This window comes from Stylophora pistillata, chromosome 9 (genome assembly GCF_964205215.1).
Source record: "Stylophora pistillata chromosome 9, jaStyPist1.2, whole genome shotgun sequence".
Classification (NCBI taxonomy): domain Eukaryota; kingdom Metazoa; phylum Cnidaria; class Anthozoa; order Scleractinia; family Pocilloporidae; genus Stylophora; species Stylophora pistillata.
In genome coordinates this window covers 11,052,078-11,067,252 of record NC_142527.1, presented here as the reverse complement: position 1 = coordinate 11,067,252, position 15,175 = coordinate 11,052,078, and the positions used below count along the sequence as shown (strand labels likewise).

Here is a 15,175-nt window from a genome sequence, read left to right as displayed (position 1 = left end):
TTCTAGAAACCTCTTACTGATTGCTGCTAATCCACTACTAAGTTGCCATGTAAACGTCTCAAGCTAAGGTGGGGTTACTCGCTAAGTCGGGGTCGCGTTCATTTTACTTTTACAAGCGTGCTAACAACCTTACCACGAGATCTCGGGCTATTTTTGGACCACGGCTGGGTGGGTCACCTCACATTCCTGGGTCTCACATCTTTATAGAAACAGGCCCTTAATTTCTGTTTAGATGGCTTAGCGATGCCGCCTGTACTATAGGATCGTGTCCCGTATGGCGGTCTAATTAGTTCTTTGTCAACCTGCGCATTTATACCGTGGGGGAAGGAGAGGAGAGCACTGTTTGATTCTCAAGAGTCGTAACAATTCGCTCCCTCATGTGCACCCACGTTAAAAAGTTGAAATGACTGAAGTTCTGGTTAATGACTAGGTTAGTAATATGACTCGTTCAAATGAACTTTTTTACGTCGCCGTTATAGGGTACCTGAATCACAACATTCCAAAAAATTAAAGAATTTTTTTTTTCATACAATGCCTGGTTGAACTTAAAAAAATACTTCCCGCAAGATGATAAGAAAAATATGTTACACACCGACTGCTGGTCTAGGTTTTAACACGAAATGACTGCTTTCCGTTTAAAGTATAGATAATCTTTGCAGCGGAAATGTGAAAAAAGCTTGTTTGCTCATTCGAAAATACCACAGTATGAGTTCCGTTTACGTAAGGGGAGCAAAATTTGAATTTTGAGTTTATGCGTAAGTGTGAGTATCATTAATTTCGCGTTAGATTTTGATCGTTCACCACAAGTGATGACGAACAAGCGCGAAAATGCGTCCCCACAGAAACGCGTCAATAGTTAGATTAAGCACCGCGAAAACGGCGAACGCTGAACGTCGGCAACTTTAATAAATGGTGATGCCTTTACCTATTTTCCTCCTAGCCGCAAGATGTGATACCAATTTAAAAGTGTCTTATCGCTTACTGTTTTTTCCAAGAATGGATCCTCACTTCACAGCGTTTGGCAACTGCAAAGAGGGAAGAAAAATGAGCAGGATAAATGGTTTTCATGGTGATCAATGTTGACTGAAATTCATGCATTTGGTTTTAGTTCGATTTACACCAAGGGAGGTGGCTCTTTATGAATGGGCAAGTTAGTAACACAAGAAACCTTAAACTATATTTATTTTTGGCCAACATTAATATCTATCATTTTAGGACGAATTACTGTCAATTTTATCAACCTAATTTTCATTTCCCTTATTTCTTTTCCTCCAATTATAACCATCTCATCTTATTTCATTTTAACCCTACTTATCGTTAATTTTCGTACTGCCTTACAGTCTGTTGGTCCCTCGACGCTAGTGCCCAATTAAACAACTAATCTCTTTTATTTGGACGCTGCGTTTTGGTTGACGTAGCTGCCTTGCAGTTTCATTTTGGCCTTTAATTTCAGAAACAAATATAGCAAGCTTTTTATTAATAGGAAATCACATGCAGGAAGAGGTCAGCTGATCGTCACGAACAGTTTATAGCGGATCTCTACAGTGGCCCTACATGCCACGTAGTAGGAAATCGTAGTTAAACAGATCGCTCTCCTATGGTGGCCCAAAAGTGCTACGGCAATTTCAATTTGATCACGGAAATTTAACCACGGCAATTTCAATTTGACCACGGCAACTTCAAGTTAACCACGGCAATTTCAATTTGATCACGGCAACTTTACTTTCACCACGGCAATTTTCAATTTTTGAGCTCGGCAATTTCAAATTGAGCCACGGCTCAAGTTGTCTCGCGACACAGTCAGCGGAATTAAAAATATTCCCAAGGTACCTTGCGCAACTAACGCGGATTTGAAGAGCGCGGACGGCGGGAAGGTCAAAGAAGTAAAGAAATCGCTTCTCCAGTCGTTGTTTTACAAGGGTCACGAGTCTAGTACACAGCCCTAGAAGTCAGCACCATATAAATATTAGCCTTCGCACTCTTAAAAGAAGGCTGAAACAATAAAGTCTCCAGAGAATGGTGTTGAGTTCTGGTGTTGAATGGTGTTGAGTTCTGCCCAGGATCTTTGAGAGGCGCCATAATGGAAATCACTGATGGTCCAGGGAGTACTATAGGCTACCACAGTGTTTGCCATGCTCTACAGCGGAAGGGAATACGTGTTACCAGGAACTTAGTTGAAGAAATAATTTGAGAACTCGACCCCAATGGAGTTGAAGCAAGAAAGGCAGACAAGTTGCGTAGACGAGAGTACATTTGTGTAAGACCTAATAAGGTTTGGAATGCCGACGGCTATGAAAAACTTACGCCGTACGGGTTTCCCATTCATGGTTGTATTGACGGATATAGCAGAAAAGTTCTTTGGTTGTACGTTACTAGGTCCAACAACTTGCTTGCTAACATTGCAGCCTATTACTTGGATGCAGTTCGCGAGTATGGGGGGTGCCACGTGAATTACACTGACCTGGGCACAGAAAATGGCATTATGGCTGGGATACAATTTTCTTTTTATGAGTGACTCAGATTTCCATAACTATGTGTTATCATCCAGTAACCAACGGATTATATGTTTTATAAGATAACATTCAAGGATTAATAAAATAGAGGGCAAAATTACTGAATGCTGATTGGTCGATGAAGAGGGTATTTTTTCTTAATTTTGCTCAAGAAGAGGGCAAAATTAGTAGCTCATGATTGGTACTCAAGTTGCCTAGCAACAGCTTATGCTATTGAAGAGTTGTTGCTGAAGATTTTCTGTAACAATGGCGTCTCATTTCGAGATAGTTGACGAGGAATATATCGAAGAATTAAAAGACAAGAGTGAAAACTAAAACACGAGGAAAAGCACGGAGTACTGGAAGAACGTTTTTAAAAAGTGGGCGAATGAAAGAAACTTCCAAGCAAATTTAGACGAGTACGGGAGCGATGTCCTCGACCGAACACTGGCGCAGTTTTATGCCGAGTTACGAAAAGAAAATGGGGACGAATATGAGGCCGACCGCCTGAAAATAATGCAGGCATCACTGGAGAGATATCTAAAATCAAAAGCCTATCCAAAGTCCTAGTATCTTTGTGCATAAATAAAATTTCATTCAGCTCATTCGTGCGTTTGTGGCTATTGATTCTCTGTCAACTTTAAATGGCTTCCTGAGACTGATTACTGAAGAGCGCATTCAGAAATTCAGTAGTTTCCCCCTCAATTTCATTAACAAGTAATCGCAATGGGTCCTCGTAAAATCAAGGATTAATATTACGCGTGTTTTCAGAAGTTGCAAAAATTGCCGGCGTCGCTCCGCGACTCGGGAAATTTCAGCAACTTCTGAAAACACGCGTGATATTAATCCTTAATTTTACTCGGCCCCATGCGATTACCTCTACGAATCAATTTTCTGTACAAACAAAATAAAAGCGTCCAGTTTCACTTTAAAGGGCTACTATGACAAAATTCGCATCTTTCCTATCTAAGCCATTTAAGACATAAACTTGTAGTCTGTACGAGAAGAAGGATGCTGTTTACTATTTTCAAATCGCTTTTTTTTCCAAAGATGTTCAAGTTTTTTTATATGCAAATTAGCCAGGTGAGGACGTCACAAACTTAACCGAACTTTAATCAAATGTGATGAAAAAGATATCTCAGCCAATTTATGTCAGAAATGCTTGATTCTTTCCTGGAATTCTATGTTATATCCTAAAAATGAAAGGGATAAAGATATGATTATAGAAGCACTTTAATTTGGTTACATAATTAGGTTCTCATAAGCTATTTCTCATGTGCGAACTGTGAAGGTTTACTACACCAGTTACTGATTATTTACCCTGTGACTTGGGTTATCAACTATGGAAGTGTGATTGAACTTCACCCTTACTTTTAAGCCACGGCCAAAGATTTCTCGATGTCGTTGCTGTGTTAACCACTACATCACTACTGCGGCACTTAAATCTGGTGTTGAATACTTCTGCCCATTCGCTGCAATATCTTCCTCTCCACTTCACTCCACACTATAATCCCATGCTATTGCTGATTTATACACATAGCCTGTTATTTGTTCATCTTCAACCCAGTAAAGAAAGTCTTGAAACTTGTCGAGAACTTGCTGCCCCACAGCCCTTTCTGGAGTTCCAGGATTAGAGAATTCTACTTCTCAGCAACTGATCAAGTAGTTTGCATCAACGTCTTCACAACTTCCTTTTACAAAGAGTGGCCTACAGGCCTCAGGGCTGTTTATTAAAAGATCTTTCAAGCCTTGGGCTTTTACACCTTCCATATGCTCACCAAGGGAGATTGATCGCCTGCTTACCATGCTTATTATGATGGAGCCCATAATCTCATCAATTTTGTCCTCCTTAATTTGGCCAGTATAGCCATGATCAACAATGATGTCCTGAAAGTTGACAACATCCTTCCTGATTCTGATAATTTGTTCCCTCTCAGATGGTGTTAAATGCTGTTCAGCTTTGAGTTTCATTAGGTCAAGATCTGGATTTACCAGCATCTTATAGGATGACTTTCCCAGAAAGGATGGTGCAGGACTGTTTTTTGCAAGACTTGCTGCTGCAATTTCTTCAGCTGCCCTGAAATTTCCATTCTTGATGAAGAGCGTTGAATGTACAGGACTTCCATTTGGAAACATAATGTGCCATATCACTGATGACATCGGTAAAAAATTCTCGAACCAATGCACCGGTATCCATTTCTTGTTCTCTTAAGTACTTGATCATAACTTTGCATTCTGGTGGCTTGCTCTTTCTTTCCCTCTCCCACAATTGAATGACACGATAGAGACTTATACCCGCGTCTTATGTTCAACATTTTATAAAACAAGTGTGTTATAAATACTATTGTAATATTGTTTATCTAAATATCTACTTTGTTAGGACCCGAAATGTGACTGTTCTATTGTTTTAAAGCTTCTTTTATTCCTGTTTTGTTACTTCCTTTTTTTTATGTACTAAACTTAATAAAGAAATATTAAATAATAATAAAAAATACCTGATGGCTCCCCACTTGTTTCAAGTTGATACCATATAGGGTCTGGAATATGAACGACTTTGTTGACATCATCGTTACCTTCTGTGCTGTTGTTTTGAGAAATTTTTTCATCAGCACACTCATGCATGAAAAAATCTGATTTAGCACATAAGTACGAGGTTATCCTCTTAAAGTCTTTCCCAAGCTCTTCCTGGTATCTTTCAAGAGCGAAAAACTCTTTATTTGAACCAGGGAAAAATACCGCCTCCCGGAAATCCTCTAGCAGCAGCAAGTATTCTTCATCTTTAATATAACAATCACTATTGAATGCCTTCCATTCACTAACAGCCTTTTGAAGTATGGTAGTTGCAGAGTCTTTTGTATTGACCCTCAATGCCAGTCATTTTCCATGCTTCTTCTTGAGACAGCTACATTTGTCACTCCAAGAAACTAGGTTGATGTAAATAGTAATGTCAGCGCTCTCCTTTTGAGGGGGTTCCATGGCACCTTTTCCTTTCCCTTTTGCTTTCTTTGTAACGCTTTCCCTCCATTCCTGGCCTTTCATCCGTTTATAGGCTATGAAATTCTGTACCCGCCCAAATAATCCACTTGGCCCAGCGTTAGATTCTCTTTTGAGAACTCTGGAAAAATTTGAAGTTAGGATGCTGACAGTCTAACACCTCGAGTAAGGTGAAATAGTACCCACCTGATCCACCGTTTGTGCAGAACTTTTGTTCCTCCGTAACCATCGAAATCGAAGCACCACAATTTCCACAAAACAGCGCTTTGTTCATTTCTTTCCCACCGTCCGCCATCTTCAATGTCACGTTAGGCGCAAGGTACCTTGGGAACATTTGTAATTCCACTGACTGTGTCGCGAGACAACTTGAGCCGTGAATCAAACTGAAATTGCCGTGCTCCAGGCGGTGTGCGCACCCTGATTGCATTGCCTCATGGTCGTAAAACAAAAATTGAGTCATTTTGTATCTTGAAGTGTTGGAGTGAACTTCTTTGGTAGCAGCGAGATAGCGTGAATATAGGTGGATTGTAATGGGGATTCACTGTCTGTTGCCGTTCCTTCGAAGGTTAAAACGTTTGACGGGCCTGCGCGACTCCTGTCATTCCTTCGTGACGAATTCGTTCTTAGGAGGCAACAGACGTTATTAAGAAAGATTCGAAACTGCAATCTGCCTAAGAATCTCGACACAAATGGCAACAGTTACACTCACAACCGATGGCAGGATGAATAATTTCAGTGTCAGAAATTATATTCCTAGATGCGAGTTATTTAACGGGGAATTGACCCTTGACATACAAACGGATATTAAAGAGATAGAGACCTCGTAATACACGAACTTTTTCCACCGAGCGTAAAAATAGGGGATTTGTAAAAGGAGAAGCCCCACGCCTCCTAGGAACGAATTTTTCGCGCTCCATGTTTAGTAAAAACGCACAGAGTTTCAAAGTACTCTTCGAGAATAGAGCAACCTAGGTGAGGGTTTCGAGAAACGATTCTCTGGAGTTATTACTTCAGGAGAGAAGTATATTCTGAAACAAAGAAAATAGCGCGCGCACAGAAGAAAATAGTGTTTTTTGTAAAACAATCTCATCCGGCTTTGCCAGAACTCAACGGAACATACAGATGGGGAAATGACACCTTAAAACTGACCCTTATCATCACATAGCCAAGGAAAGTCATCAAGAGTTATCCTAATCAGAGCTTAACTTTGAGGGTAGAAGATTTAAAAGCGCTAGCGAATGGTAAGAGACACACAGGCCTATCAATTTAAGGAACCTGGAATTTAAGGACGTTGATAGCGCAATGGCACGGTTCAGAGCTCTCTTCCCAAAGTATCTTTTAATTTGTATTCTGTGAACTCTTTCGAGTGATTTTCCTCCAAAAAATGCTGGCAACAGTGCTTTTACACTCTCGGTCATTCAAGATTCGACCGCGACTAGTATTTGGTGCGCTCTAGACTTCGATATTCAACTGTACTCCAAACTTACAAGATGGCGTCGCTTCGATTACGGCATCAAAACAAGGTTTTCATCAAGTTTACTGATGCTTGGAGAAGACATAGAACCAAATCCAGGCCCAAACCAACAACTTAAAGTTGCTTTATTTAATGCTAGAAGTTTAGTGAACAAGTCTACATTCCTCGATGCTGATGTTTATCCAAGAAACTTTGATATTATAGCGGTCACTGAGACTCACTTGGACGATTCCATCAGATCGTCCGAATTATTTCCACAGAAGTATCGGGTCTTCAGACAAGATCGAAATCGCAAAGGAGGCGGTGTGTTAGTTGCTGTCAATGAGAACATCATTTGAAATGAACGTAAAATATTGCAAGGTAACAATGCTGAACTTTTGATGATCGATATTCATTATTCAAGGGACAAGTCATTTGTGTTTGGAATGTTCTATAGACCACCATCTAGTGATTCGAAATGCCTAGAAATACTCCAGTGAAATCTAGAATCTTTGTCGCACCTATCAAACATCATACTGGTTGGCGATTTCAATTTTAGAAATAGTGATTGGAAGAACAATTTATTCTTGAACTACTCATTTAATTATGAGCTTTTCTCTGATATATTATCTGATAATTTTTTTTAAACCAAATGGTCTTACAGCCTACAAGAGGTGGCAATATACTGGATCTTATCCTAACTAATCACAACGACATGGTCTCAGATGTAGAGGTTGGAGAACCAATATCTGATCACAACATCGTTACTTTCAAAGCAAACGTTAATCCTTATCAAAGAAAATCTTCCATAAAAGAGTTTCATAATTTTGAGAGGGCCGACTGGTCAGGCTTGAATGAATTGTTCAAACATATGCCATGGGAATGTGTATTTGCTTCGAAGACATAAATGAAGTGTGGAATGCATGGGTTGATCTTTTTAACGCTGCAGTCGACCAGTGTGTTCCCAAGAAAAGCAGGAAGAAAAATCACTACGCCCTGTGGATCTCAAATGACATAATTAAACTTGCTCGTAAAAAGAAACGTTTTTACAAGAAGGCTAAAGCGAGTGACAATGCTGATTTATGGTCCAAATACAAGACTGTAAATAACATGCTTAAAAAGAAATGTAATACTGCCCAGTGGGAAATACTTGAAGGACTTTGCAAGCAAATATGCATGACAAAAAAGAGTGCAAGCTTTTTTGGAGTTACGTCAATTCAAAGCGTAAAGGGTCCGATGATCTGACTGTTATCAAGATGGATAATGGAAGCACATTAACTAATGAACGTGAGGCGTGAGTAGTCCAGTGGTCAGTGCGCTGGACTCTAGGTCAGATGGCCCGGGTTCAAGTCCTGGCTGGGGCTTGACGTTGTGTCCTTAAGCAAGACGCTTCACTCACATTGCTTCGTCTTCTCGGATAGGACGTAAAGCCGGAGGTCCCGTCTCCTGCACCTAATAATTAGTTAATTTCGGCAAGGGACGTTAAAGAACCCACATCACGAGATTACTGTGATGTGGTCTGGCCTGTTTACTGGGAAGGGGGGAGGGGGCATCTGTAAAAATTTCTCCTTTATTAATTGTAAACTGCCGCCGGCAGTCTGGAAAAGTCCCCCGCACAGTGTTGTAAAGCGCATTAGAGCATTTACATGGAAATGCGCTATAGAAATTGATCTATATTATTATATTATTATTATTTCTGAATGCATGAATGAATTCTTGGCATCGGTCTTCACTCGAGAAAACCTAGAGAATATTCCATCATTCGAGCAGATCATTACAGTCCTAGTTTTCTTCAACGCTCCATTGATGAAGTCACCAAGTTACTGAAAGAGCTGAAACCGCGCAAATCTCCTGGGCCGGATGGAAAACACCCATTGATATTAAAAAATTGTACGGATACGTTAGCTATTTCAGTTTGTAAGATCTTCAATTTGTCATTCTCACTAGGCAAGGTACCCGATTGCTGGAAGCAAGCTGACATTATCCCGCTACGCAAAAAAGGCGCTAAAAATAATCGTAAAAATTACCGCCCAGTCTCATTGACTTCAATTCTTTGCAAAGTGTGTGAGAAAATTGCAAGACAACACCTAGTGGAATTTTGGATAACTAAGGACATTTTATCCCTAATCAATTTGGATTGATGAAGGGCAAATCTTGCTTGTCTCAGCTCTTAACAGTCTTTCATGATTGGGTTCACAATAGAAACAATGGGCTTCATACAGATGTTGTATTTTTGGATTTTGCGAAAGCGTTCGACTCTGTCCCACATGAACGTTTATTTTTAAAACTACATGCATTTGGTATTAGAGACCCGCTGCTATCGTGGGTAAGGAGTTTCTTGACAAACCGTCAACAGCGTGTTGTACTCCGAGGTCATTATTCAGCTGTCCTATCCGGTGTGCCGCAGGGAACCGTATTAGGACCGATATTGTTCCTTATATACATTAATGACATCACGCGGAACATAGAATCTCAATCGAAATTATTCGCAGATGATATGAAAGTTTACAAGGCTCTTAGAAATGTTCACGAAGACACCCAAATTTTACAGAACGATCTGAATGCACTCGAACAATGGAGCATTGATTGGCAATTAAGCTTTAATACAACCAAGTGTGAAGTAATGCGAATCTCAAAGAAGAATGACACATCATATCCCGAATATCACGTATGTGGTAACAGATTAAATTCAGTGTCCGAAACAAAAGATCTTGGTATTTATATCACGTCAAATCTGTCATGGAGCCTACAAGCCACCAAATGTGCAAACAAAGCTAACCGTGTTCTTGGCTTTGTTAGACGGATTGTTGGACCAAAAAACCCGGACTTATTCTCTAAATTGTACAAAAGTCTTGTAAGGCCAATCCTTGAATACAGTTCCCCAGTATGGTCGCCACATCTAAAGAAAGACATTGCTACTCTAGAAAAAGTCCAAAGACGAGCTTCCAGATTTGCGCTTGGTATAACTGCAAATGATATGTCGTATGAAGATCGATTGAAACGACTTAAATGGCCATCATTAGAAAAAAGGAGAACTTTATCATCACTCTCTGAATGCTACAAGACAATAAATGGACTGAATTGTCTGAATCCACACGAATTCGTCAGCTTCGCGGACAAATACAGACCGTTGAGATCCAACCATCGCTTCAAGCTTAAGACGAAATCTGCTAAGTTAAATTGCTGTAAACGCTCTTTCTTTCTTCGCATTGTTAATTTATGGAACAATTTAAGAAAAGAGACCGCGGAAGTAAAAGATTTAAGAACTTTTAGAAATAAGCTACTCAATGAATTTTCTGAAAACATGATTTATACTTACCATTTTAGACTTTTATTATATAAGTATACGCAATTGTATATATATAGTTTTTGAATTTATAGATAGGTAATTAGGATTTTTTAATTTTGCTATATATGTTAAGGAGGTGGACTAGAAAGGGATAACCTCTTCTACCTCCTTTCAGAATTTCTCATGTATTTTTTGTTGTTAATGTATTGTTTTTAGTTTTTGTTTGCTTTCTGTGTGTGATTAATTGTGAATAAACTAGTGTTATTATCAACACCTTTCAACGTTCGAGTGCCTTTTGCTTTCCGGCTTTTCGGCGTGTCGCCTCACGCAAGGTATTTGTTAATTTACAAACATTTAGACAGGGTAGCCCAGTTCAGCAAAATAGCTGGTTTAAATGGGGCCCTGTGAAACAATAACACCCACCCATCCCACCCTAGGGGAGGATATCCACCACACAGTAATCTCCTGCGTGGGAAATTAACGTCTCCTACCCCTAACTCTGCATGAGACGGGGCCTACGGTTTATTCTTCCTTATCCGAGAAGACTAGAATATCTATTCTTTTCTTGATATTATAGAAAGGTAACAGTTATTTTAAGACCACGAGTATTGGTCCGGCCGGGGCTCGAACCCTCGACCTCCCGCACAACACAATTTGGCGCTCTAACCAATTGAGCTAACCAGGGGGCGGTGAAGGTTTTCATGGATCAAGTGACTATTTTCATTGCTCTAATTAAACTGTCCTTCATTCAGTGGTCAAGATAGAAGATTTACCACACAACGCTCGCGATTAGTTAATTTTCCTTCACTTAGGAAAGTAGAATTACTACACGATTGATAAATGTCGTTGCAGTAGTGACGCCATGTAACGGAACACACTAAACGCAACAATGGGCCTTTTCGCTCCACAAAAGGGTCTCAAACGCCATGAAAATGCATTAAACGTTTGTACCGTTGGAGCGCGTTTGAGCGCCTTTGGTCAGAGCTGTTGAAGAAGGATCAAATTGGCCATACAAATCTTTAAAAGGCTTCAAACTACGAGGTACAACGAATTTGACCTTCTAGAAAACCGATCTCAAATTATATGCTAAAAAACTGTACTTGTGTTTGTCCTTGAGAACTATATAATACTTGACAAACACGCACGAAAAATACTTTTATACGTTCAGAATACATCAAATTATATTTAGCTATAGTGAAAGGAAAAGGAACGGCCTAGCTTTTACGGAATATTCAGTCAAAGTCTGCCCATTTCTACCGCTTTTACCGTCATATTGAAAATAACGCTACCACAATGCAATGCAATCGGAGTGCGCACATCGCCTGGCTTTGCTCAAAAATTGAAAATTGCCATGGTGAAAATAAACTTGCTGCGATCAAATTGAAATCGCCTTGGTCAAATTGAAAATTTCCGTGATTAAATTGAAGTTGCCGTGATCAAATTGAAATTGCCGTGGCTAACTTGAGGTTGTCGTGGTCAAATTGAAATTTCCGTGGTCAAACTGCAATTGCCGTGATCTAATTGAAATTGCCGTGGCACTTTTGGGCCACCGTGGGAGAGCGATCTGTTTAACTACGATTTCCTACTACGTTACACTCTACTCTAATCTAACGAAATAACTCTACAGGTGAGTTATTTCGTTAGATTAGTATTTGGGAACGTTAAGCATACCACGACGGCGACGGCGCTGAGGGCAGAGGAATGGCTCAGTATGAGCGTTTTAGATTTTCAGAGCCGTCCTCTGAAAAATGACAACGTGAAATCCCCCAAATTTTTATTGTCTGAGAACGGAAACTGTGACAGCAAATTATTTGAAACTGAACCCCGCTCACGTATGTAACCGCCTCCTGGTAAGCTCAATCGATTAGAGCGCCGGACTATTGTGCGGGAGGGTGAAAGTTTCCAAAGAAACTGTGATCCTGCGTCGGTGGGGGTAACAAGGTAATTTGGTAATATCAACTAACTCGAAATTGTAGATTGGCCACCGTAACGAGTTAAAAAGCTGATGTTCTGAGCGTTAGTCCTCCGTCAGAGTGACGAAGGACTAACGCTCGAAACGTCAGCTTTTTAACTCGTTGTTGTGCGGGAGGTCGAGGGTTCGTGCCCCCGCCGGATCAACACTCAAGGTCTTAAAATAATCATAGTTAGTAACTGATGAGAATGTGCTACCTTTCTATAATATCAAGAAATGAATAGACGTTCTAGACTTCTCGGAAAAGGACGAATAAACGTGGTGGAATAAACGTGGACGAATAAGGCGTGGTGGTCTCATGGTTAGTGCGCTCGACTCCGAATCGAGTGGTCCGGGTTCGAGCCCCGGCCGGGACATTGTGTTGTGTTCTTAGGCAAGACACTTTACTCTCACAGCGCCTCTCTTCACCCAGGTGTATAAATGGGTACCGGCCATTTAAATGCTGGGGGTAACCCTGCGATGGACTGGCATCCCATCCAGGGGGGAGTAGACATACTTCTAATCACTCCATGCTACAGAAACCGGAGTTAAGCATCTGCAATGGGCCACTAGCTAGGCTCGTAAACAGACTTTACCTTTCCCCGTCTCCTGCATCTATTAATTAATTAATTTGGTTAGGCAGGGGACGTTAAAGAACCCACTGACCAGATTACTGTGATGTAGTCTATCCAGTTTACTGGGGATGGGGGGGGGGGGGTAGCTAGCGAATATGTCTGTTATAGATGTTGCAAGATGACATATGTAAATGTAAATGTAAATGTAAATGAAGGTGAGGTGTAGCGTCGCAAGAGACGGTAAACACATGCAGACTTTCGCGACTGAAATTGTAAGAGATATGTCTTGAAATATTCCTTGGCGCTACCGTTCTGGCTGGTGAAGGTCCTTTATGATACGGGGATCAGTTTATTTTGTTCCTCAGTACACCACAATGTTTACCTCCTTGTGCTTGGTCATGTTTTTATTCATACTGAGACTTATTTATAAATAGGAGATGATGTCAGTTATCATGCAGAATGTTCTAGAATGAGCTTGTTTTTAAGAGTGAATTATAAGATTAAGCTAGGGAAGAATCTAACGACAAGCAAATGAATGTTGCGTCTGGAAATTCAAAACATTTAAATTATTTGATTTGCACAGCTCTGTTATAACCTACTGACCTGAAACAAACAAAAAAGCAACGATCAATCATAATAATAATAGTAATAATAATAATAATAATAATAATGACCTTTATTAGTATACTTCCACATAGTGGCTCTTCGCTACTAATATAAAAACTAACTATATACATAATACTTACAATAAATCAAAATTGATAAAATAGTGAATAATAAAAAACTATACTAGAATATCCATTGCATGTCAGTATGTGTCTCTTAAGATTTTTAAAAAAAAGTGCATTGTCACTGAAATTCCTTAGCTGCGCAGGAAGCTTATTAAAAGCTTCTGCAGCTTGATCTTGTAGAGTGTTCTCAATTTTGTTGGCAAGTTCTAATTTTGGTGCAGCTAATGACCTAAGACTATATCTATTTACGACGTGTTGCTTGAGTTTTAGTGGAAAGTCCTCATTGTATAATGACTTGTGCGCTAGCTTAGCTATATTAAATTCTAAACGTTCTTTGATTGTAAGCCAACCTAGCTTTCTAACATCTTGGAGTCCAGCAAATTTAGTTAACACAAAACCCGCACACGTGTTCTGTACTCTTTGAAGGCGTTTGGTCTAGTACTCTGGGAGAGGACTAAACTCAACGTTACAATAATCCAGTTTAGAGAGTATAAGACTTTCCACCAGTCGTTTTCTTATGTGGTATGGTGCGAAGTTTTTTAGTTTCCGTAGTACTGCTAAAGCAACGTAACACGATGACAACAGATTCGTTATGTGTTCTTGCCATGTTAGTTCCTGATCCATATAAACCTCCAAAAGCTTGGTGCTTGAGACTTTCTCAAGTTTAGTGTTACTGCAGTATACATCTGCAGAAAAATCATTTAAAGAGTGTGCGCGCGCCAATTGTCTTGTAGAGAGAAGCATCCATTTGGTTTTTTCTGAATTCAACGCTAAATTGGACGATTCAGAATAACTGCTCAGGCTCCATATTGTCTGATTAGCATCCTTTATGCACGCCTCTATTTCATGCGGCTTCAAGTGGTGAAGCAACGTGGTATCATCCGCATATTGAAAGCATTTGCAACTCAACTTTTTCTGGAGGTCTGCTACATAGATATTGAAAATTAACGGTCCTAAGATCGATCCTTGAGGGACGCCGAAGCACGTTTTCAACCGCTGAGAACACTTGTCATCTATCATTACATACTGTTGTCTGCCCGTAAGATAGGAGGTCATCCAGGTTAGAAAATCCTTTGAAAAACCCATTGAGTGCATTTTATAAATAACTGACTTGAAGTTCACAATGTCAAAAGCTTTCGAGTAGTCTGCAAGAATCATAAGAGTTACTTCGCCGCGACCCATTGCACGTGTAATATCGTCTCTAATCCCCAGTAATGTCGTGGCCGTTAAGTGATTCTTTCTAGATCCTGAAATGTTTTCACCAAAAAGTGCTCTTTCTTCAATAAATCCAATTGTCTGATGGGCTACCAGCCTTTCAAAGATTTTGGACTGGGCTGGGAGGATAGATACAGGTCGATAGTCATGTTTAGCCATTGTTTGATCTATCTTTGGTATTGGTGAGATTCGCGCCACCTTCCAGTCAATAGGGAAATAATTATTTCTGATACAGCAGTTAATTATATGTGCGAGGGGACCTGCTAACAGCTCCGCAACTGGTTTCAAAAACTTCACTGGGATATTATCTGGACCTGTTGAACTGTCCGTTCTTAGTAATTTGATTTCACGTAAGACCTCTACATGGGTTACCTCGCGTAGCTTGAAAGGGACGGAGTCACTAACATCACCCAGTGAATTTACCAGATATAATAGGTTATCGACAGAGTCCCCTGAAGATTTCCCTAAGGTTCTC

At 40.1% G+C, this 15,175-nt stretch overlaps 1 protein-coding gene and 1 pseudogene across 6 annotated transcripts in view; both read left to right on the top strand.

Moving 5' to 3' along the window:
- Positions 1 to 15,175, top strand: part of LOC148723270 (cubilin-like) — a 168,360-nt pseudogene that overhangs the window by 43,679 nt on the left and 109,506 nt on the right. The window lies entirely within an intron of this gene.
- The window catches only part of LOC148723279 (ovochymase-2-like), a 32,266-nt gene that overhangs the window by 9,992 nt on the left and 7,099 nt on the right, over positions 1 to 15,175 (top strand). For 4 of the 5 annotated variants that reach the window (XM_088732942.1, XM_088732939.1, XM_088732940.1 and 1 more), the window contains one exon: positions 941 to 1,150. In XM_088732942.1, the coding sequence (XP_088589068.1) occupies positions 941 to 1,083 (143 nt within the window). In that variant the 3' untranslated portion in view covers positions 1,084 to 1,150. Of the gene's footprint in view, positions 1 to 940; positions 1,151 to 15,175 lie in introns of those variants that run through there. The other variant, XM_088732941.1, reaches the window with a different exon arrangement.